Below are 25,497 nucleotides of genomic sequence, written 5' to 3' on the forward strand. Positions count from 1 at the left end.
CTCTCAAGAGAAGAGACCCTCTCTCTAGTCTCGGGATTACATGATCCCCATGACACTCACGAGAGACCGGCCTTGCTGCAAACACATGAGGTTTATTCGGGAAACCAGTGCACTGGGGCCAAGCTCATAACCCACGCAGGGGCAGAGGAGTTCAACCCCTAGTTCAAGAAGTATAGGGTATTTAAAGGAAAAAAAAAACACAAACCAGGGAGAGTAAGGGGAATTCCAACCCAAGTTATTCAGTCAGTTAGGGAGGGGAACATATTGATTTTAGGAATGTAATCTTCTACCAGTCTGCAGGGTGGAAAGCCTCATGAACCAGTTGACCTTCATTCCTAGTTCCACACTCATTGTGGTTCAGTCAGGAGGGGCAGGTTTTAGGAACCAGGGCCCTGTAGCTCTAAGTTAGCCAAGTTCCTAGAACCCAGAGCTCTGAACCAGCTGACCTGCATTCTTAGTTCTGCTCAGTCTGCTAGGGGTCATAAAAAACTATTTTTATACCTTTCAATACTTTTCAGAACCACTTGAATCTCATTGAGAATAATAGAATAGACAAACTGTGTACTAAGACTGGACTATGTAAAGGTGGGTATGGGAACAGGAAGGATCAGATCAGGGAAGGACAGAGGGAGAATGTTGAATTGATGACTTCCTAGGATTAAGCAAGCTTTTAGTCTTTCTCCTTTCATAAGTTTGACTTTTGATTTTGGGGATTTTGACCCAAGGTCACTGTTGTGTTTTATAAAAAGAAAAAGAAGGCAGAGATATGTTTGATATAGGAAGGTATGAGGTATGGTGAGGTGGAAGGGGATGCCTCTACGGGCCTATGCAGAGACATCCATTCCCCTGAAGTACCAGCCATAAAAAGGATATAGTATGGAACAGAGTTAAACTAGGGCATGGGAAAGGGAACTGAGGGAGTAGAGACAGAGAAAGGCAGAGAGAGAGGAGGGAGGGAGGAAGAGAAGGAGAGAGAGAAAGAGAGAGAGAGGAGAGAAGAGAAGAGAAGAGAAGAGAAGAAGAGAGGAGAGGAGAGGAGAGAAGAGGAGAGGAGAGGAGAGGAGAGAAGAGGAGAGGAGAGGAGAGAAAGAGAAGAGAAGGAGAGAAAAGAGTCTAGCCAGGAACACTTGGAGAGAGAGGCGGTGGGGAATGGGGAGAAATAGGGCAGAGCTAGTAAGAGAGTAAGAGACTGAGAAGAGCGGGAACCTTCTATACTGAACCAGGCTTACCTGACTGTTGCCAGGTAATTGAGTGTGTGGGAGCCTAGAAGGAAGGCTAATAGTCAGCCTTTCCATTGTTCTAGAACTGAGTAGGAGGCTTCTCCTTCATGGTGTTAATCTTCTTAACAAACAAGGTCTCATTTTCACCTTTTCCTTGGCCTGTAACTTGAAGGTTTCTATGGCTCTTAATTGTTTTCTCTACAGACTATAGATTTTGTATTTCTGCCTAACTTACTCCTTCTATTTGTAGATATTCTGAAGAGCTACCAGTAATAATCATTCTACAAACTCAAAATCATAAATGTATTTTTCATTATTCAAGCTAATTTGTATGTAAGAATCACCTGGCAGCCATATTATTTGTAAAAATATTACAAAACCCACCTCTAACCCAGTTGATAGTGTCCTTGCTTCTCTCTGATGCCCTTAAGCTTGGCCTCCAAGGAAACATTAGTACTGATGCTACTGATGTATTCAACTATACAGTATGCATTTGTCAAACTTTCTTTTTTGTTTGTTTGGGTATTTTTTTGTTTTTGTTTTTGTTTTTTGTTTTTTTCTGAGACAGGGTTTCTCTGTATAGCTCTGGCTGTCCTGGAACTCACTCTGTAGACCAGGCCGGCCTCAAACTCAGAAATCTGCCTGCCTCTGCCTCCCAAGTACTGGGTTTATAGGCATGCACCACCACTGCCTGGCTTTGTCAAACTTTCTTAATTTCTTTATTTTTCAACTCACCCTAAGAATTTCTTTTTTTGTAAATTACTCAGCATGCCCTTGTAAATTATTGTGATATTATTTATTATAATAGGAAAGCATGTTCTTTAAAACTAGAAGAGTTTTCTGGAGCAACTGAACAAGTTAAATTCATTTTAGTCTTCCTTAAACGGTGTATGTTGTGAATATACTGGGTAATTATTTTTCATTCATCTCTCATACATTACATCCCAACTGCAGTTTCTCTTAACTCCCTCCATTCCTCTTAGACATTACCCACAACTCCCCTCTCCCCAGATCCAACTCCTCTGGAGAGAGAGAGAGAGAGAGAGAGAGAGAGAGAGCAGAGATAGAGATACCTCCCAGGAATATCTTATCCAATGTCGAACATGGCTTAAAAGATACAATAAGACTAGACACTTCTGGGTTAATAACCACTTATCAGAGAGTGCATACCATGTGTGTTCTTTTGTGATTGTGTTACCTCACTCAGGATGATATTCTCCAGATCCATCCATTTCCCTAAGAATTTCATAGATGTACTACAATTTCTGTATCCATTCCTCTGTTGAGGGACATCTGGGTTCTTTCCAGTTTCTGGCTATTATAAGTAAGGCTGCTATGAACATTGTAGAGCATGTGTCCTTATTACATGTTGGAGCATCTTCTGGGTATATGCCCAAGAGTGGTATAGCTGGGTCCTCCGGTAGGGGAGGGGGGAGCCCACAGGGGTTTGTTCTTGTTGTTTTTGTTTGTTTGTCTGTTTGTTTGTTCCTGGAGGGGAAACTGGCAAAAGAAAAATCATATGACATGTAAATAAAGAATGTATCAAATTAAAAAAAAAAGACTAGACACAAACCCTTATATCCTGGACTTGACAGCTCAGTACGATGAAAATGGACCCAAGCACAGGCAAAACTGTCTGAAATCCCCTTAATCTCATTTCTGGGAGTCCCACAAGAATACCAAACTATATAACCATAAGACATATGCAGAAGACCTAGCTCAGACACAGGAAGGGTTTGTGTTTTTCCATTCAGTCTCTGTGAGCCTCCATTCATCCCTTCTTAGCTGATTCTGTAGGCTGTATTCCTGGTGTCCTTGACACCTCTGACTCCTATAATACTTCCTCCTCTTCTTCTGTGGCATTACCATGGCACTGTCAAAAGTTTGGCTGTGGGTCTCTGCATTGGCTCATTGTGTGACAGAAAGAATATTGATTTTTTTAATAAATCTAATAGTTTATGATATGTTATCACTTTAATATCTCAATGGATTTTCTTTGGAAATACTTTGATGTTTTAGTTTATTTTTTGATTGAGATTAAACAATAATTATTGTCTCTTGTAGTACCTATATGGGTTGGAAATTTTATTTAAGCATATTATAAGGTGTATCACAAGTTACCTAAATGGTGGTTAAAAACAATAAGTGTCTGTTATTTGATGTTATAATTAAAAGAAAGTAGAAACATAGGGTATCATGTCGAGGAAAGATAATGAATTGAGAATAGCTTAGCTTGGTACATTTTTTCAACTATTGACCAAATCTATGGTCATCTGAAAACAGATTAGTGTTGGATCATTTTCCAAGAGGCTCACACATGCCAGGGGAACTTATGCTGTGACAGCTGCAGCCATTGGAGCTTTTCTGTTTCCTTTTATATATGAACATGTCCATGAGGTCTATTGAGTATCTTTGTGATAGTAGTCAAATTATTCAAAAGAAAGTTACCAAATAGTATCTTAGTAGAATAGCCTATCCATAAATTATAACTTATGAGACCTTGAAACTTAAGCTGCGAATAAAAGTAAAGTTTATATAAACACCAATACATTGTCATGGCTGATTCGATAGTCAGGACAGCTGATCAAGGACTAAGAGGAGGTTAAGGTGTAATGTAGAATGCATGAGTGAGACAAGACTCATGTCATTGATAGGACAAAAAAAAAAGATTGTGTGAAATTTCACCATGTGCTTATAAAGAGCATGGCATTCTGAATTTGTGAATTTTATGTTAGCCTTGTTGTTGTTGTTGTTATTGTTTTTTTTTTTTTTTTGAGATAAGTTTTCTCTGTGTAACCCTGGCTGTCCTAGAACTCACTCTGTAGCCCAGGCTGGCCTCGAACTCAGAAATCCACCTGCCTCTGCCTCCCACGTGCTGAGATTAAAGGTGTGAGCCACCACTGCCCGGCTATGTTAGCTGTTTTTTATTTCCATGTTTTAAGAGAACAGTTGGGTGTTGCTAACTGAAACCATAGCACATAGATCCAGGAGTAAATCAAATCTTCTCTACATGTTTCTGTCCTAATGTTCCAAACTTTGCACTGTTGCCATGTAACTGTGAAGCATTAAGTGCAGCCTGCCCTGAAAGGTGAAAATTTGTCTTCACATTTTGAAGACAATTGTGACAAAGAATGTAAAGAAAGATGTTGATGCTGTCAATGACCTATACACCCCGACACATCATTTTCTTCCCATTAGCTGGAATACTTTTTGTAAGAGGTCATTATTTCTCTATTTTAATGAAACAATACAATCATCCTTAATGGCTTTGACTAGTAGGTTTAATTTTGGTAAACATTATAAGACTTTTTTAGATGTTGAAGTATGTGTGTGGATTCTGGTAGAAAGCCTGATATGATGTACATTTGGTGACTTTTAGTACTTTCACAATATTGCAAGATCATAATTAATATATAATTTCACAGCATCACTTCCCAAATAAATCTTATGCTCATCCAATTAGTAAATTTTCTGTTTCTTCTTCCTCGCTTCTGCAAATATGTTTTGACACATTTATCCATTTAACAGTAGACTGTTACTGTATATGATCTTTTCTGTCAGACTAATTTCTCTTAGCACTAGATCTTCAATATTTGTGTTATAGCAATGATAAAAACTTTAGTTACCTTGCTGAAATTGTTGTATAATGTAATAAATACACGTTTTCATTCACTAGCCAATGTCCATTTGCATTTTAAATGTTCTTAATTTGTTTTTGTTTTTATTTTTGTAATCCCAATTGGCACTCCTAACAATGATTTTGCAATTATAAACAGGGTTAGCATCCACAGGAAGCTAGTCCTACAAGCGTTCAGAGTATAGGATCTGGGTAGACACAGTTATTGCCCCTTTAAAACATTTTTTTTTTTTTTTTTTTTTTTTTTTTTTTTGGTTTTTCAAGACAGGGTTTCTCTGTATAGCTCTGGCTGTCCTGGTACTCACTCTGTAGACCAGGCTGGCCTCAAACTCAGAAATCCACCTGCCTCTGCCTCCCAAGCACTGGGATTAAAGGTGTGAGCTACCACCACCTAGAGCCCCTTTAAAACTTTAAACATATTTTTAAACAAGTTTTATTGGTTTCTTAGTGATATTATGATAAAATATACTGACAAAACCAGTTTCTGAAGGAAAGATTTAATTTTGCTCATGCTTCTAGACTGACGGTCCATAATGATAAGAAAGTCATGACACAAAGTCATGCACCACGTAGCAGGAACAAGAAGATTAATCATATTTCAATCACAAATACAGGACTCAGAGTGAGTCGGTAGTGGAACAAGGTTAAAAACCCTAAGTCTACCCTCAGTGACAATCTTTGTCCATTAAGGCTATATCTTTTATTCTATTTATTTATTTACTTATTTATTTTTTATTTATTCACTTTACATTCTGCTCCCTGCCCCATCCTGTTCAGCTCTTCCCACAATCCTTTCCCTCTACCCCCTTGCCCTCTCCTCCGAAAGGGTGATGCCCCCACAATGGCACTTGGGTGTTGTCTCTATCACAGTGCTCTCTATGACTATGCGCATCTTCTTTCACTGAGGCCAGACAACACAGCCCAGCTAGGAAAACATATCCCAGGGACAGGCAACAGTTTTTGAGATAGCCCTGGCTCCAGTTTTTTGGACCCTCATGAAGACTAAGCTTCTCATTTGCTACCTATGTGTGCACATGCAGGGGCGGGCTGTTGACCCAACCCATATATGTTCCTTGGTTGATGGTTCAGTGTCTTGAGAGCCTCAAGGATCCAGGTTTGTTGACTCTGTTGGTTTTCCTGTGGAATTCCTATTCCCTTTGAGCATAGTCCCTAGCTCACAAGCTAGGCTGGATGTCCAGTTAATACAATGATCATCAGTTTATTCTCAATTACTCAGATAGTAACCTTGCCCCTCTATACCTGGCTTTTTATTAATGTGCATTCTGGCCATTTCACTCAAGTCCTACGTTTGTGTGTCTAGCACACTAAAGACTAAAGCTGTCTCCTAGCACTCCTCCCTTCCTTCCATCCTTATTGCTATAGATTTATACTTATTTTATGTGCATGAATTTTTCCCCTCTATATATGTATGCATACCGCATGTATGTTTAATTCACACTGAAGTCAGGTGAGAGTATCAGATTCCCTAAAACTGTAATTGGAACCACCATGTCAGTGAACCTCCATGTCAATGCTGTCAACTGAACCCAAGTCTTCCACAATTTTAGCCACTGAGCCGCATTTTCCAGTGCCCTCTTCATCTTTCTTGATAATTTTCTGTGGTGATCCAAAAAAACTGTGACCCAATTGAGGTTTAAGTTATTTTGTGTGTGTGTGTGTGTATTGGGGCTTGTGATTATGGGGTCATAGCTACGGCGTTTTCATCAAATTCAATTATAGAATGAGTTACTATGCTTTCTTTCTTTTCCATTTTTTTCCCTGAAATATGCTGTTTATTTGATAAATAGAGATAGGTTATGTATGAATATATTAGTAAAAGATGGTAATATATCACATGACTACAATTTAATACATTACTCACTTTATTAGTTTTATTCTTGTGACTATAATTTAATCATATCTCTCTCTTTAGTTTCTACCCTTCAATCCCTCCCATATGCCCTTCCCCACTTGACTTCAAATTTATCTCTTGCTTTTTCTCTAATTGTTATTGAATGCATACACACACACACACACACACACACACACATTCCAAAATATAACCCATTCAGTCTATATAATGTTACCTTTTGTACCTCTGTTTTAAGGGCTATTTCATAAGATTTGTTGTTGTTGTTGTTGTTGTTTTGAGACAGGGTTTCTCTATGTAGCCCTGGCTGTCCTAGAACTCACTCTGTAGACCAAGCTGACCTCGAACTCAAATCTGCCTCCCTCTATCTCCCAAGTGCTGGGTTTAAAGTTTAAAGGCATGTACCAGCACTGCCCAGCTTTCATAAGATTCATAATGTATGATTTTGTATATTTAGAACTATGATTTAACTTGATATATATATAATTATATATAATTTAAATATTTTATGAAGCAAGACTTATAATGTTTGACTTTACACCTAGAGCTATGATTTAACATGAATCAAATTATATATACACATATTATACTATATTATATTATATTATATTATATTATATTATATTATATATAATTTAAATATATTATGAAGAAAGAGTCAAGTTCATGTTCCTGGATGGATTAACTGGTCTATTGGACATTATCTTGCTACTATGTGAAATATCAATTGACCATAGTAGTGTCTGGTTATTCCTGGGCTTTCAGATATACTCCACAGTTCTCTGTGATTATCCTCATGTCAGTGTTACACAGCTCTAATGACCAACATGGGATTTCTTCTATTTTTTGAGATTACTTTGGCCACTTGGATCCTCTTTTAACTCTTCATGGATCTCGACATTATCTATCACATTTCTATATAAAACTGAATTGAAAGGTTTATTGAGGGTGAACTTACATCTTCAGATCAATTTGGGAATATTAAATTTATCATAATGTTTTCATTTTACCAACCAATTGCCTTTGTTCATTTCATTTACTTTAAATCTTTGTAATAATGTTTTGTTGTGTTTAATGTAATGTATTATGTGCATTAAACAAAATTCATTGGTAATAGTTTGGGTTCAGTATACTATTATGTATAAAATTTTATTAATTTCTAAATGTACTGTTGCAAGGAAATGTATTCCTTTCTAACTATATACTTATTTATTCAAATAACTCAATCCATAAAGTTTTAGTTCTTTATAATGCATTTTAAGTGTTAATTTAATCACTAAGTCATTCTTTTGTTGGCCAATTTCAATATTTTTTTTTTAAGATTTTATAGTTTTTGAAACATGATATATCATACTTGAATTGTGTTTTTTTCTGACATAGGCTCAGAATTACCTGTCATCCAAAAATCCCCCAGACATTTTACTAGATACTTATACCAAGAAACTAATTATACAACCTAATAAAAATATATAATTCATAAGTGATCATCTTATGTTTATTTTTCATTTCCAGAATCAAATGGTAAATTATGATTACTTACCCAATTTTTTTTTCTCCCATTTAGTTCCTCCAGTCATCCGAGTGTATCCAGAGAGTCAGGCCAGAGAACCTGGAGTCACTGCGAGCCTTAGGTGCCATGCGGAGGGCATACCAGACCCTCAGCTTGGATGGCTGAAGAATGGGATTGACATTACACCAAAGCTCTCCAAACAGCTTACGCTTCAAGGTGCCTGTTTCTTACATCCTTTTCACTAAATAAGTTTGTACATCTACTAGAGTAAAATTTAGAAAAAAATCCAAGACAGAGCAAATGCGAGAGAATGAATTATTGTAGCAACTCTTGGAAGTAGTAAATCATGGCTGCATCTAAGACAAAACTGATAGAATTTTCTAATAATGTTTATTGTTGTAAATAATAGTCTTGTCATAGAGATTAATATAGGGTACCATTATTTTGGTGATAAGTAAACTGTTTAATTATATACCTCTTCTGATTAATTGGTCTGCAATTGTTTCTTTGCTCCCTGGTGACACCTTGAGAGTGTTTATCAACCTCTTCAGACTGAAGTATCATGTCTAGCATTCTATGCAGATCTATGGCTGATGCAGTGGTTAAACGTTGCTTTAACCTTCTTTTTAAAAAAAAAGTCCTGGAAAGTTTTTGTTATTGCTGCTTTTTGTTTTGTTTTGTTTTGTTGTTTTTTTTTTTTTATTTCTCCATTAATTTAATGGGTAGTGTTCTGAGTAGACTGGCTTGACAGTTGCAGCCTTTCAAAACTTAAAATACATCTTTTTAGCCCCATTCTGGCTTTAAAAGTTTCTTTTTAAATTTTTTTATTAAATATTTTCCTTATTTAAATGTCATATGATATCTCCTTTCCCAGTTTCCCCTCTGAAAAAAAAATAAAATAGAATAAACAAAAACAAAAACAAACCGCTGTTCCCTCCCCTCTCCTCATGCTCAACACCCCACCCATCCTGCTTACTGGCCCTGGCATTCCCCTACACTGGGGCATAGAACCTTAACAGGGCCAAGGGCCTCTCCTCCCACTGATGACCAATTTGGCCATCTTCTGCTCTACATATGTGGCTGGAGCCATTAGTCCCACTATGTGTACTCTGTGGTTGGTGGTTTAGTCACTGGGAGCTCTGAGGTACCAGTTAGTTCAAATTGTTGTTCATCCTAAGGGGCTGCAAACCCTTCAGTTCCTTGGGTCCTTTCTCTAGCTCTGTCATTGGAGACCCTGTGCTCAGTCCAATGGATAGCTATAAGCCTCTACTTCTATATTAGTTGGGTACTGTCAGGGCCTGTCAAATAATCAGGTGTTATTCTGATTAGACCACATATATAATTGACATCTCTCTCTTGCAGCTTTCAATATCCATTTATACATCTGTAGCTTTAATACTACAACTATAATGTGTGATAGAAATATGGTATGATATTCTCCTTCTATGTCAACAATCAAAATTCTAATTTTGCCCATGGTTTCTAAAGCCCTACATTGTCCTTTTGATGTATTTTTATAAATATATCATTGACTTTCACTGGCTGATTCTGTTATTTTACCATTTCTTCTACGCCCAATACTCTGTTTCCTTAGGATTCATTCTGTTGGAGAGGTTTTCTGCTTACATTTCGGTTTTGGCATATTGAGATGTTCATTTCCAGTATTAGTTAAGCTTTTCTTTAGTGATTCCATCTCTTTTTATTGAATTATATCTTCATAAATTGTTCTGAATTCATCATTCATTATTCTATTTTTTGTTTTTGTTTTCTTGAAGCACAGCCATGTCATCTTGATGTCCTCTTAACCTGGTTTTAATCATTATTTGGAATCCTTTTTTAAATTTATTAATTATTTTATCATTCTTTGAAATTCTTGTTTGCATGATCTTCCAGCTAATTCTCACTGGGGGTCACTTACTGTAGTAAATCACATTTCATAGATGTTCGTGTTGTTTTTATTTCTGCATTGCGACTTTCACATCTGGAGTTGGTTGAGTGGAATGGTGGACAAGGTTTTGGTTGTCTTAGACCTGCTCATTTGTCCACACCTGGTATAAAGGTGTTAGGAAAACTGGGAATGTGGGCCAAATCTACATGATCCAGTGACACATCTAGTCATCATCAGAAATGGTCAGTGTCTGAAGACTCCTTACCTGCATACATCAAGAACTGGAGTATAAAGTTTATGTATTTATACTGCTTTCATGTCTGTGTCTGTAGCTTAGACACAACAGGCTAACCAAATTAATACAAATAGAATAAAATCCAAGCATCCTTCACTTCTGCCCCATTTTGTCCATTTGTGACAGTAACCCATTTTATACATACTTCCATTTGTCTTCTTCTAGAAATATTGGGAAGATAAATGTCACAAGTTCTTCATTCTAGACTCAAACATAAAAGTGGAGTCTCAAACAAAAAAGTTATTTTCAGTGATAAAATAAACATAAATAAGTAGTTTTAGAGAATAAGTAAAAATGTTAGATAAGAGGAAGAATGACAACTTAAGATAAAAAAAATTGTTAGTATGCTATAGGCAATGTAATTGATGAGTTTAGTTCAATACTATGATTATTTATTTATTTATTTGTTTGTTTGTTTATTTGGATATGTTCTTTAGCATTCCTGTGTCAAATCAAAATCTATTGCATGGTCTGAGTAATTATGCACTATATGATAATACATGAATGATGGAAAACATTTTTATCAGCATACAACTTTAAGATATACAGTAAAAAATAAAATAAAATTCATCAAGGAGTCAACCCCCAGGAATATCACAGAAGAAAAAGTAAAAGTTAAAATGAAGGATATGTTTCCCACTGCCAGATACATAGAAAGTTCAGAGGAGAAACCAGAAGTGCCTCTCAGTAATGAGTCATCAGCTTGTGGTGTTTGGAAAAGAAACCGTTCTCTTTGGTGAGATGAGAAATGAGAATGAAACAACACACATTTTCCATTCCAGAGTTTGTCACAAAAAAACAAAAAAACAAAACAACAACAACATAAAAGACAGGACTATACTGATTTGAGGTACATATTCTAGAGATGCAGGACAGGAGAGTGGTGGCAGTGCAGAAAGGAATGAAAACATCAGGAGGGAAGCAGGGGAGTTTATGTTGAAAGAGGCAAATTTTCTTTGAGAACATGAGAACCAATTCTTGATGGGCTCTGAGTGTCCTTTATTGAGAACAGGACATTTAAGTATGGCTTCCTGATTGTTTCTATTTCATAACTAGAAAACAAGGCCATTTGCTTTTAATGATAGATAAAAGGTATACTGGCTAGTTTTGTGTGTCAACTTGACACAGGCTGGAGTTATCACAGAGAAGGGAGTTTCAGTTGGGGAAGTGCCTCCATGAGATCCAGCTGTGGGGCATTTTGTCAATTGCCCCTTGTGGGTGGTGCCATCCCTGGGCTAGGGGCTTGGCTTTTATAAGAGAGCAGGCTGAGCAAGCCAGGGGAAGCAAGCCAGTATAGAACATCCCTCCATGGCCTCTGCATCAGCTTCTGCTTCCTGACCTGCTTGAGTTCCAGTCCTGACTTCCTCTGGTGATCAACAGGCATGTGGAAGTAAGCCAAATAAACCCTTTCCTCCCCAACTTGCTTCTTGGTCATGGTGTTTGTGCAGGAATAGAAACCCTGAGTAAGACAAAAGGTGAAGCCTTAAATATTCTACTTGAGTTTTTGGATATTTCCTCAAAAAAAAAAAAAAAGTCCATAAAACCATGAGAGTTTAACTATACCATAGTTCAATGGAATTTATAGCTCTCTACATAGTATCCTACCAAATGTGATATATATACTCTTCTTAGTGACCCATGGAAGCTTCTCTAAGATTTATCATATTCTAGGTCATAAAGCAAGACTTATAAAAATTGTAATAATTCCTTGTTTCTTATCAGATTAAAGAATAACTGGAAATCAACAGGCAAAACCACAGAAACTATCCATATACTTGGACACTAAATAATATTCTTTGGAATATCCCTGGGTCATGGAGTAAATTGAAGGGCAAACTGAAAATTCTTGCAATTAAATTGAAATAGTAGGACAAGAACCAGGCAGTTTTGAGAGGACAATGTAAAGTTCTGTGTTTACACACGCACACACTACACACAAAAGAAAAAGAAAATAAAAAAGTCTGAGAGATCTCAAATAAATAAACTAATGATTAACCTTAAAAAATTCTAGAAAAATAAGCAAAGTCAAATAATATACAGTAAAATTTAAAAACTAGTAAATGTATCCTACAGATTTTCTGAGCAGTGAATAGATTTATAGGCTGTTCCTGATTAAGATTCAATGAGGAGGAGATGAAAAATTGGGGGTAAGTAGATCATGGTGAATGAAGAAGAGAACATATGGGTCACAGGTATAAGAAACAGTAGAGGAAATGATGCAGAGTATGGGCAGAGAAAGGAAGCCTGTTCAGTGGAATGATCAGCTAAACTAAAACTGAACAGTAAAAATAAATAAATAAATAAAGATAATAAAAGAAAAATTAGGATTAGCAAATGATGTGAGATAGAAATAAACCTCAGTATCAGTTCTCCCTCGGGGAGTCGCTCCCCACTGATTGTTTTTTGGCAGTGTATCTACAGGCAGGTGGAAGGGCTATTATTCTCAATCACTCAGACAGACAGGTTGAGTTAGATGTTTTCTTCTGTATTAGTGACTTGTTGTTGTTGGGACCTAATAGCTGATAAACGCACCATAAGGGAAAGGGATTTATTCTGTCCTCAATTTGAGGGAGACATCCTATTACAGCAGCAAAGGCAAGTTGAAAGGAGACTGGCTGATCACATTGCTTTGGCAGTGAGGAATTCAACAGTGAGCAGGACATGAGTCTGTTTTATGAAGCATCATGGCTTCTTCATACTATATTTCCCCTAGAGAGACTCTATCTCCTAAAGATTCCACAAACCTCCAAATTAGTGCCACTTTCTGGGAACCAAGTGCTCAAACAGATGTACCTATGGAGGCATTTCAAATTCAACTACATTTTCTGATAGATTTTGTGGGGGAAATTTGCTGTTGGGAAATTCAACTTATCTTTCAAGGATTAGATTAAAATATTCTCTCTCCAAGATTTGAAATTTTATTCATACTAAACATGATTATATTTCTATATTGTAGTTTATTTTAGGTAAGTTTTTGGTGAAATTTCAGACAATTGTGATATTATCTCACTACCCTCTTTTTTAATATTTCCAATTACATAATAAAGCTTCTTAATGACAGTAGTGCACCGTAAACTTCCTTAATGAAACTTGACTTGAAGATAAAAGTCACTCAATTCATGACAGATTTTCACATGTGTTCCTTTAAGTAAAGAGGACTGCTGTTGTTTGTTCTAGAAACCCTTTGTTTAAGTATTGGGTTTTAGCTGTAAACACATATAGGACGGCAGTTATTTATATGAAATGTTTCATACATGATATAGGAAAAGGTAATGGTATAAAATTTAAAATGTTTGCATTTGCTAGTGCAGAGCAAATGTCCATGGAGTGACGTAACAATGTACAAACATTTGAGAGCCTCTGGAGCAATTTGGCACACCTCCAAAGTATGGAAGCAGGAAGGAAAACAGTTTAATTAGGACAAGCTCAGTGAGCTGTTTGGCTGTGTAATCGGAATGCACTGTACCAAAGCTGAGACTGTAGTTTACAAGTTGCATTTGCCTTCTGTTCACAGCAAATGGCAGTGAGGTCCACATAAGCAATGTGCGTTATGAAGATACAGGAGCATACACGTGCATTGCTAGGAATGAAGCCGGTGTGGATGAAGACATCTCTTCTCTTTTTGTGGAAGATTCTGCTAGGAAGACACGTATGTATTGAGCCCACCCCCCAACACACACACACACACACACACACACACACACACACACACAAATACACATACCATATTTTATAGATTTGTCCATTGCCATTTGCAACATGCACAGAACATAAAAACAAACCACTTCCGTTTTCAGAAAGATAGGAAATCTTAAAATACTTAAAACAGTTTGGATGATGTTTGAAAGCACGTGCAGTTTTCCTTGCAGCACCAACAGCAGTACAACAATGTATGTACGATGTTCCAGACCCTGGCTTTCTGTGTGCTCATGCAAGAATTTAAATCCTTAAAAAAAATCCCTTCCCCAAACAGTTTGTGAAATTTAAAGCCCTCCAATAATCATCTCTGTGTTTACATGCAGTTTTAACCTTGCCTCTTTCTGGGTCTGCCAGTGACATAGCCACCTTTGAAGCAGCAGCTATGATGTGACCTCTGCAGCAGATCCTCCCTGTCTCAGTGTCTAGTATAGTAAGAATTCTATGTCCTCATGGCATGTACCATATGATCATCTCTTGGGATTGGATAAAGGTGTACTGTACATAAACATTCAAAGTTATTTCACCTATACACACACCTGTACATATTTATAGTTCAGTGATCACTTGAATTCTTGAGCTGTGATGAACTCAGGCTAATTAGAGTATCCTTCAAATTAAACAGTCTATAATTTTTTCCTGATTACATTTGAATGTATCACTATTCTGTGATAGGGGATGCAGTGTTGCTAATTTTATCCATCCCATGTTGTCATGACAGTGGATACAGAAAGGAAATAATTAAAGTAGCACATTTGTGTTCATTACAGCTTAAGGTTTTTTATTAAGTGGACTTTAGGCAAAGGCTCAGCCATTTAAACTCACATTGACCCTAGTGTGGCAGTTTCATGACCTGGACTGGATGCACTTGAAAGGTTGTCACCTGTGCTCATTGATCAATTTTTGACAAGTGTAAATTTTGCAAGTTTCTGAGGTTTTATACCTCTTGCTTGGGGTGTATTTCTTTTAGCCTAAAAACTAGCAACATCCACTGTTACATCAATGTTCTCAGGTAAGTATGAGTGAGCAAGAAGGACGCTACTGAGACCTGGTAATCAGTACAATTTTTATAGTTTTTATTTTCTGGGAACAACAATCATCATTATAAGGAAATATTTAAGTAGAAAAGCTTTAAGCCAGAAAAGTAAAAATGAAAGCCAACCTGCCAATAGAAACAAAGTCCATAATTTCTTTATTTTTTTATTTTGTCTACTAACTAAATTTTAACTTGATTTTTCTTAAAACTTAATTATAAAGAACTAAAATCTTGCTTTTCATTTGTTATTTATAACTATATTTATGAAATATTTTACTTTATTATTCTGATTTTCTTTTTAATGCCATGCATATGATGTTGATATAAAAATAGATTATAGAAAGTACTTATAAAGTTATATTTGTTATTATAGTTATAAAAGAATTCAAACTGAGCTTGAGTGTGCTCAACTTTATGTGATAGGTTTCTGTGGACCTAGTGAAGTTTCAGGTACAGTGTACACTTTTGAAATTCTGAACAGCAAAGTAGAGCTGAATTTAAGGAGAGGCTATCCTATGGAAATAGATGTCTTTTGGTTATCTCTAAGGCTTAACTTCTGGTTTTTCTTAGGAACTTAGAGACAGACATTTCCAATTGGACATCTGTTTTTCAGAAAGTCAAAAAACCTGACACAGCATTTTTTTTAATTCCAAATTCATGCTTTTACAAGAAAAATAATAACTTTTTGTCTTTTATTTATTTATTTATTTATTTATTTATTTATTTATTTTTATACTCCATATTTTATCTGTCCCCACCCCTATCCACCCTCCAACTGTTCCACATCATATACCTCCTCCCCACCCCCTGTCTCCATGAGGATGTCACCATCCTCAACCCCTCACTCAACCTGACCTGTAAACTCCCTGGGGCCTCTAGTCTCTTGAGGGTTAGGTGCATTATATCTGACAGAACACAGATCTGGCAGACCTTTGCTGTATTATGTGTTGGGGGCCTCATAACATCTAGGTTAAGTGTTTGAGAGATTTCAGGATCCAGGTTAATTGAGACTGCTGGTAATCCTACAGGGCCGCCCTCCTCAGCATCTTCCAGCCTTTCCCTAATTCAACAACAGGGATCAGCAGCTTCTGTCCATTGGTTGGGTACAAATACCTACATTTGACTCTTCCAGCAGCTTGTTGGGTCTTCCTGAGTGCAGTCATAATAGGTCCTTTTTTGTGAGCCTCAGTAATAGTGTCAGGTTTTGCCCCCCCACCCACCCACCCAAGCTGGATCCCACTTTGAGCCTGTTTCTGGACCTTCTTTTCCTCAGGCTCCTCTCCATTTCTATCTCTGCAGTTCTTTCAGATAGGAACAATTATGGGCCAGAGTTTTTGACTGTGGGATGGCAACCCTCTCCCTTACTTGATGCCCTGTCTTCCTGCTGGAGGTGGGCTCTATAAATTCCCTCTTCCTACTGTAGGGCATTTTATCTAAGATCACTCCCTTTGAGTCCTGAGAGTCTCTCACATCCCAGGTCTCTGGTGCATTCTGGAGGGTCCCCCCTAACCTCCTACCTCCAGAGGTTGCCTGTTTCCATTCTTTCTGCTGGCCCTCAGGGCTTCAGTCCTTTTCCTTCACCCAATACCAGATCAGGTTCCCTTCTCCCCGCCCACCCACCTAGCCCTCATCCACTTTTCCTCTGAGGTTCCTTCCTCCCTCCACATTTGTGGTTGCTTTCTTCTCCTTCCCAAGTGGGAATGAGGTGTCCTCAATTGGGCCCTTCAGTTTGTTACCTTTTTGAGTTCTGTATCTTGGGTATTCTCTACTTTTTAAAAACTTTTCCAAAAGCAATTCAAAGCAATATGTCCTTTTAGAAGTAACATCACACACACACACACACACACACACACACACACAAACACAAATGACTGGTAGAATCAAAAGAATACTTTTCACAAGAGAATAGGGTTGGATAACCTGCCAGTTCTGTGATTTGAACCTGTCACTTCCCTCTTTGAGCTTCATTTCCTTCTACTATAGTAGGAAATAAAAATGAGCAAACTAAGAAGTTTTGGTTGGAATATATACATATATGTAGTTAATGATGTTCTTATCAGATTGGTAAGCATACAGGAGTATTCTCTGACTCCTGCTAAGTCTCTCAAAATAGTTTTGGGATACTTGTTAGCAAGTTTTCATTTTAAATAAAAAAAACCTAGAAAATCCAGTGACTAGTGGAAATCAGAATTTCTCTGCTGAATGATGCATATAAATATAAAATACATGTAGTTATAGATGGATATGAGTACATACACATGTTTATTGACACGAAAACATACTTGAAATATTTCTTTTCTCATCTAAGAAGAATAAACTCTGCTCTCTGAAAACTGACATATTTTTGTTTATTGTGGATTTTGAAATATTTTAAATAAAGTTCATATTCTCTCCACTCCACAAAATCATTTGTATTACAGAATGAGTCAAACCAAAGCTGCAAGTCCAATCACTTCACATTTAAGAACTGTTGGTGAAGATGGCTGGGTGTTCATCTTCAGCTTCCTTTCTGAAAGCTGTGGTGAAGGATGGAGCTTCTATTTACAGTATAACACTGAAGGAAGATTTAGTTGCTCAATAAATTGCAAAATATACACTTTGTTTAGTGACAGCCTTGTAGCTATGAGCCAGCTATTTCATATATGGTAGGACAGGGATAGTACTATCAATCACAGTTTCCCCATAGTTCATTTGCTAGCATCATGACACAGTTGAGAGAATAATTCGAGAAAAGCGTCAGATGGGCAGCAACTCAGAAAGGACTTTCAACTTTTATCTTGTGAGCCACAGAGCTTGATTTTGTCAGCAAACTCCACTGAAAGTTTTTTTCAGTGAGAAACTGAATTGCAAAAAGAGAACTACTAACTGACATCTTGACATTTATTTTTTTAAGTTAAGAGTGTACTAAGTAAGATTCAATGAGTGAGTCATAGGTGAATGTGTGGTGCTTGTAACAGAAATTAGAAGAGGGTAATATGAAGTGCATGTGTGGATTTAGACAAGGGACATATGCTATTTATAAGAAAACATCTCGCATGTGGCAAATGCTTTACACATATCCACTCCCAGCAGTGCCCAGCTGGCAAAGGCTCACCTTCAGGGTTAAAGTACAGGAGGAACAATATGTTGGCCATAGGGAGTATTGAAGCTACTGCCTACATAAATCCAAGCAAGAATTACATCACATCTGGCCCGAACTCTAGAAAGAAATGGGGTTAATACAGCTAATTGATCATGGTGAAACATGATTTATAAACATACTGTATTGTAGTTATTTTGTATATTGTAGTCTAAAATTATTGAACATGCTCTGATGAGGTATGTATTATGTGTACCTTCCTTTTTCAGTGTCACCTTGTTACAGTTGACAATGATAGCTTACTATAATAATCCTTTTACAAATTATATATATTAAAATCTTTTTAAGTATTTTGAGACAGAGTATTTGTGGGTTCCTTTGACTATCCTGGAATTCACTCTGTAGACCAAGCTAGCTTCAAACTAATAGAGATTTCCCTGCCTCTGTCTCCTAAGTGCTGGGAATAAAGATATGTGCCACCACTGGCTGACATGAAAGGGGCCTTTTCTGTTAACAAGATTTAATATATTTCCTTAAGTATTTAATTATGAAACAAAAATTAAGATTCTTGAGGAGCGTGTTTATTTTGAGAAGTAAATTAGTTCTAAAACTGAATGCCTACTCCTGTTAGTGCAATCTACTAAATAGCTTCCTCTTCCGAATTCATTTGTATCACTGTGTCAGAGTACTGCCAAAGCTATTTAAGGCCAGTTCAGAATGTATTTTCTCTTCTGTCATCTGTCCATCACCCTTGAGCTTCACATCCATTGGTATAGTACAGACTGTCTCTTCCACTGTGTTCGCTGTGCTACAGCCCATAGAAAGGCTTACAAGCCTTAACTTGGGGATTCCTACAGAACATTTAACATTCTGTCACTTTATAAGAATGATCTAAATGGGTTAAATTCTACATCAAGTTACTTGTATGAATAAATCATTTAGACATATGATATTCAATATATAAAATTGCAGTAGCTGTAATTTAACTTATAAAGACTTAAGTATATGATAAAATGCAGTTATTTATACAAAAAAATCTTAAAACATATTTTTAAGATTATAGTTTCTTTAAAATATGTGTGTGTATATGTGTGTGTGTACATGTGTGTGTATGTGTGTTATGTGTGTGTGCGTGTGTATATGTATGTGTGTATGTGTGTGTATATGTGTGTATATGTGTGTATGTATTTGTGTGCATGTGTGTGTGTGTGTGTGTGTTCTCACATGGGTGCAGGTGACCATAGTAGTCAGAAGACTGTTTTGAATCTTCTAAAGGTAGAGATACAAAAAAGCTGGTTATAGGCTGCCCCAGATGGATGCTGGGACCTGAAATCTAGTTCTTCAGAACAGCAAGCTCTCAGAACCCTGAGTCTTTTCTCCAGCTCTACAAAGCCTCTAAAGATATGCAAAACTTTATGGTATGTTTGTCTATCTTAAAAGAAGAAGAAAGTTGGGTTTTTGTTGTTGTTGTTGTTGTTTTCTTCTTTTTTTCTTTTTATTTTTTTTTTCCGAGACAGGGTTTCTCTGTGAAGCTCTGGCTGTCCTGGAACTCACTCTGCCGACCAGGCTGGCCTAGAACTCAGAAATCCACCTGTCTCTACCTCCCAAGTGCTGGGATTAAAGGCATGCGCCACCACTGCCCAGCAAGAAGAAAGTTTTAAAGTGGCTTAAAGCATGGCATTATTTAAGTATGACGATGCAAACCTGGAGGCAGAGCTGATTCTTATATTCTAAGTGTATAGATTCATTCATGAGAAAGGGGAAATTCATAAAAGGATGGTTGTATGGATTAAAAGAAATATCATGCATGCCTGTATTAAAATTTTATAATCAAGTGAACATTATATTATAAATAATAATAATTAACAATAGTAAGTTGAATGAAATAAATATCTGATAAGCTTTTATTATTCTATAGGATTTATCTTTGTTGTCAGTTAATATTCATGATATTTAATTTAACACTATCATATCCATGAAGTAAATTGTATAATAAATCTTTTCAGTTGCTGCCAGTACATGCTCAAATAATCTGCCTTATCACTCAGTATCTGAAGCCTATACCTGTAAACATAATATTGTTTCCAATGATGTTGATTTACTCTATTTCTAATAGGTGATCATTTTTATACAATAACAGCACTGGGCCATGTAATGTGGAATATATGATCTGAATGTTACTAAATTGTCAAGTTCATAGCAATTGTGAACAGTTACAAATCACTATTTCCCATGACAAATATAGATGAAATCTATCTTATTTTACTTTATTTATTTCCTTGAATTTATATGCACATATTGTACATTTGAGGTTTGCTACACTAATAACATATTATATAAAGCACATTTATTATTTAATGACATATTTTATTTATATATTTTTGGCATGATAACTAACTTTAATACAGTGGCATTGTTCAACATAAAATCTGTATAAGCTTTGAAGTAAAAGCAAAAGATAAATAAGTGCAATAAGAAATTATGGTTTGTGTATTTTAGTGAATCTGAGCATCTATCAGAAAGAAATTAATTAAATGAAAATGTAGAGCTTTGCAATGGAATGCTCGGTTATTATTAGAATTAATGATGTGTGTCTGTATATTTATATTTAAAGATATACACAGTGTTATGAAAACAAAAGTGCATATATATTGGTTCTCTAAAATTACATTTAAAAATCCTGAAATATATTGTAGAAAAAATGCCAAAAATAATGCATTGAAGATATCACAAATAAAATTAATGTATATGTTTGTATTTTAAAATTATTGAATTATTTCTAGTGATAACCATAGAAAACATTTTACTTTTCCATGTTAGATAATTTTTAAAAATCCATGAAATTTTTGTTGATGATATTGAGGTAATTGTATCCCTTTCAAGAATCTCTAATTCTAAAACATGCATGTAGTTTAGGGAACTCTTGACATATAACTGCGTGCTTAATTTTCTTTTTATTAATCATTTTATTCATTTACATTTCAAATATTCCCCTTCCTAGTTTCCCATCCACAAAACCCCCATCCCTTATCCCATCCCCCATTTCCCCCTTTCCCTTTGCCTCTATAAGGGTACTCTTCCACCGACCTACTCCTGCCTCACTGCTCTAGCATCCCCCTACACTGGGGCATCAAGACTACACAGGACCAAGAACCTCTCCTCCCCATTGATGCCAGATAAGGCAGTCCTCTGCTACACATGTATCTGGAGCCGTGGATCCCTCCATGTATATACTTTGGTTGGTGGTTTAGTCCCTTGGAACTCTGCGTAGTCCCGTTACTTGATAATGTTCTTATGGAGTTGTAATCCCTTTCACCTCCTTCAGTCTTCCCCCTATCTCTTCTAGTGGGGTTCCCTGGACTCAGTCCAATGGTTGGCTGTGAGTGTCTGAGTATTAATCAGGTGCTGGCAGAACCTCTCAGGGAGCAGCCATACTAGGCTCCTGTGAGCAAGTGATTCTTGGCATCAGCTATAGAATGGCATTTTGGTGTCTGCAGATGGGATGGATCCCTAGGTGGGGTGGCCTCTCGATGGCCTTTCCTTTATTCTCTGCTCCATTTTTATTTTAAAAAGTACAACCACAATTGTCTCATAATTTTCTGAGTTCTCTGCAAAGAAATAATTCAAATATAATATAAATATACAAAAAATAAAGATAAAATGTGTCTTTGAAACAGCCAGGTAGGCATGAGAGGTTGGAATGAGACACTTCCTTTCAGTTTTGTGATGTCAACTTATGTCATGTATATTTATTAACAATGTGCAGAAATGTTAGGCTACTACATGCAATCTTATTAACCATGTGCAGATGAAATGTCAACCTATTAACATGCATTTCATTAACTGTGTCCAGAAATGTCAACCAATGGCATGGATTCTTATTAACCATGTATGGCGAGGTCAGTTATACACCTATATCCTTTTGACCTATGATTTCTTAACCAGTAACTGTAATGGGTAGCTAGAAATCTTTTTGTGGATGTGGACAACACACATATTCCCCATAATTTTCTCTAATTCTGACAGGGGTGGGCTGTGGGAGATGTGCCAGGAAGAATGATTACTCTCCATCCCTATTTTACAACTACGTTCATGCTTTCATATATGCATTACACATGAAGTTTTAAATATTAAATACCTCAAAAGACACCTAAATCATTCATGAAATTATATCCTCAGTGTAATGGCCATTCTTTACTTTGATCACTGTCTTTCTTTGAGTGTATTTATTCTCATCCCTACCATTTTGAACATTGAATCTGTGCAAAAAATAGATGTAATATCTTTAACAAGTTATACTGGAAAGCCAATATTTTTCTAAATGTTTTTGATTCATAATACTGTAGTTATTCTTTTATTTTTTTAAAGATGTATTTATTGTTATATGTAAGTACACTGTAGCTGTCCTCAGACACACAAGAAGAGGGTGTAAGATCTCATTATGGGTGGTTGTGAGCCACCATGTGGTTGCTGGGATTTGAACTCAGGACCTTCGGAAGAGCAGTTAGTATTCTTACCCGCTGAGCCATCTCACCAGCTCAAAATTATTCTTTAGAGAAAAAATGTACATTGTAATTTTAATAATATATTATTGTCAAGTAAAGGATAGAATCTATGTGTATGCTTAAAGTTCATATTACTTACTAATTATGATTATATTATTAAATTTACTTACTAAGTTTGATTATATTATTTTAATGCTAGAATATGATTTCAGGGTTATCTTCGATAATGTTGAATGAAATGTCAGAGGAAACAATGTGGATATGTTATCTTTTTATTATTTGTGTATTTATCATAGAAATAGACCTGATGTCTAGTCGAGCCTCCACTTCCTATATTGATGTGACTGTCTTCCCTTAGGCTGTATAGTGCAGAGATTGTCTGTGTGTGCTATGTGTCTGAAGAAAAAAAAAAGATATGAATCCCTAGGGACACAGCCATACAAGTAACACATGGGAAAGTATTGTGTTAATTAAATGCATAATACAGATGAATATACAACCAAAATGCAAACTTCCATGTAGTTTTAAGAAGACATTACAGAGACAAGGAAGCCTGAATCTCCCATGTCCTGATTCACATGAAATACCCCTTACTTTTAAAGGAAACATCTATTAAAACCAAAGGGTAGTAGCTCTTCAATTTTACAATAATAAGAAATGTTGAACAAAATTTCAGGGGACATGGAGAGCTGTGGTGGAATGTTAATCCAGAAGCATGGCTGCTTCTGCAAGGGATGGCATCCAAAGATATGATCCAGTGGGAATGCAGACATGCTACATACCTTTACTCCTTCTGGCTGGAATACAAACCTTTACTGCCTCTGGCTGGAATACAAACATTTACACCCACTGGATGGAATATAGACAGCACTTTGTACATACCTTTGGTTTCTCTGGCTATAATACAAGCCTTTAATACACACCTTTATTCCCAAGCAATTATGTTTAATTAGGTGAAGACAAAATGATGAATCAGAGAAATATTTGACAGAATGAGTCAGAAATAGGATAAGCCCAACTCTCATAAGAATAGACAGGAAAGAGAGACTACTTAAATAACAATGAGGAAAAGTTGACTTATTTCAGATTGGATGGTGAAGGTGAGGATTCAGTGGATTTAGGTTCAGTACAGTTTAGTAAAGAATAGAGCAGTTGAGTTTGAAGCAATCTTTCCACAGAATGCAAATCCACCAGAAGTAGAGAGAAGTCAATTTGAATCAGTCAGCTTAAGAGGGGAGTTTGAACCAGAACAACTGAGTTGACCTAGCTAACCAGACTTTAGAATGAACTAGAAAGATTGAGTTTATTGATTAGTAAGTCTTGGAGGCTGATAGATTCTAGACCTACGTTAAAAGATGGAAGCTGGAAGCTGAATCTTTCAGGATCCGGGCTTATAGAAACTTAGATAGTACAGAGGTTAGAAGGTCTCAGGCCCAGGCCTAGAGATAGAACCACTCGGCTTATCTCAAACCATGTAGTTGTAAATATCTCCTTTTATCACTTCATCTGAAGAAATAAAAGTTATATGTACATTTACAGAAGAGATGTTTACATCACAGGGAACAAAACTAGGTACAGACTGCAGCCACCATGCTCATCCTTTGTAAATAGCATTGGCATAAACTTCTGGACTTAATTTGCCTACAACTCATAGACAGAAGTCATACACATTAGAGTCATGAGATTGTTCTGCATTTTGGTATTATTTAGGATAAAACCAGTATGTTCTGAGTTTTATTGTTTTTACAGTAAGTTCCCTTTGTATTTCCTTTTCAAATGTCCATTACAAACAAATTGATTTTTATTTACATAAACTCTTTACGATATCCATAATTTGATTAATACAGTATTTGTGAGAGATGGGAGGGTTGGGTCTGACTCTTACTGTGTAGTATAATCCAATCTCAACTCATGACCCTTCTGCTACTGCCTACAAAATGCCTGGCTAGTTCATGCCATATAAACGTCTGTGAACCTAGTTATCTTGCAAATTGTTTGAATTATTAAACTTTAGACTTTACCATTCATTTATTAATTAGCAGCTGAAAATATACATTCACAGAGTTCAGATTCCCAGTAAGAATTCTTATTTTACAGAGAATGAAATATCTACAGAAAACAATACATTTGTTTATTCATAGTTGCATCTGTTTGAAACAAACATGTTGCTGATATTCAGTATTCAATACTGAATAAATCATTTCTCCATATTCAAAAACCTCAAATTTAGTTCAGGTTACATTTATATTAAAGCATCATATAACATGGTAGCATGATCACCACTAAGACAAGGGTGACAATTCACTGAAACAGAAAACAGGTGTGGGAAGTTGAACAATTCTTCCATTTGGGTTAGAGACCTAAGAAGAGACTGAAGCAAGGGAAGAATCACGAAGCCCACTCTACATTAGGTTGCCTTTGGGATTACTCTGTAATATTGCTATAACATAATCACCTATAATTGGCAAGACTAGGTTAATACAGACTAATAGAACAGGACTGGAGTAGTTCACATTAAGAAAGGCATAGTTGTTGTATTCTGAAAATGTGAACCAGTTTTATACTCATTTATTATTGAGACTTTCGTAAGATTTATTACAATATGTAAGATTTCATTTCTTTGTTTTGCTGGATTTTACTTTTAATATAACAGCCCCTTGTGTGTTTCTTTTTATCATTTGAATAAGAGTTAGACTAATTTCAATCTCCATCATAGTAAAATAGAGTTTTCTTGTGTGTCCTCTGTTTAATCTCAGGGGAA

The 25,497-nt window shown here is 36.2% G+C and overlaps 1 protein-coding gene across 4 annotated transcripts in view; it reads left to right on the forward strand.

Moving 5' to 3' along the window:
- The window catches only part of Fstl5 (follistatin like 5), a 654,438-nt gene that overhangs the window by 495,309 nt on the left and 133,632 nt on the right, over positions 1 to 25,497 (forward strand). For all 4 annotated transcript variants that reach the window (XM_031374116.1, XM_031374118.1, XM_031374119.1 and 1 more), the window contains exons 9-10: positions 8,292 to 8,453; positions 13,935 to 14,069. In XM_031374116.1, the coding sequence (XP_031229976.1) occupies positions 8,292 to 8,453; positions 13,935 to 14,069 (297 nt within the window). The remainder of the gene's footprint in view (positions 1 to 8,291; positions 8,454 to 13,934; positions 14,070 to 25,497) is intronic.

The sequence above is a fragment of the Mastomys coucha genome, unplaced genomic scaffold (assembly GCF_008632895.1).
Source record: "Mastomys coucha isolate ucsf_1 unplaced genomic scaffold, UCSF_Mcou_1 pScaffold16, whole genome shotgun sequence".
NCBI classification, from domain to species: Eukaryota; Metazoa; Chordata; class Mammalia; order Rodentia; family Muridae; genus Mastomys; species Mastomys coucha.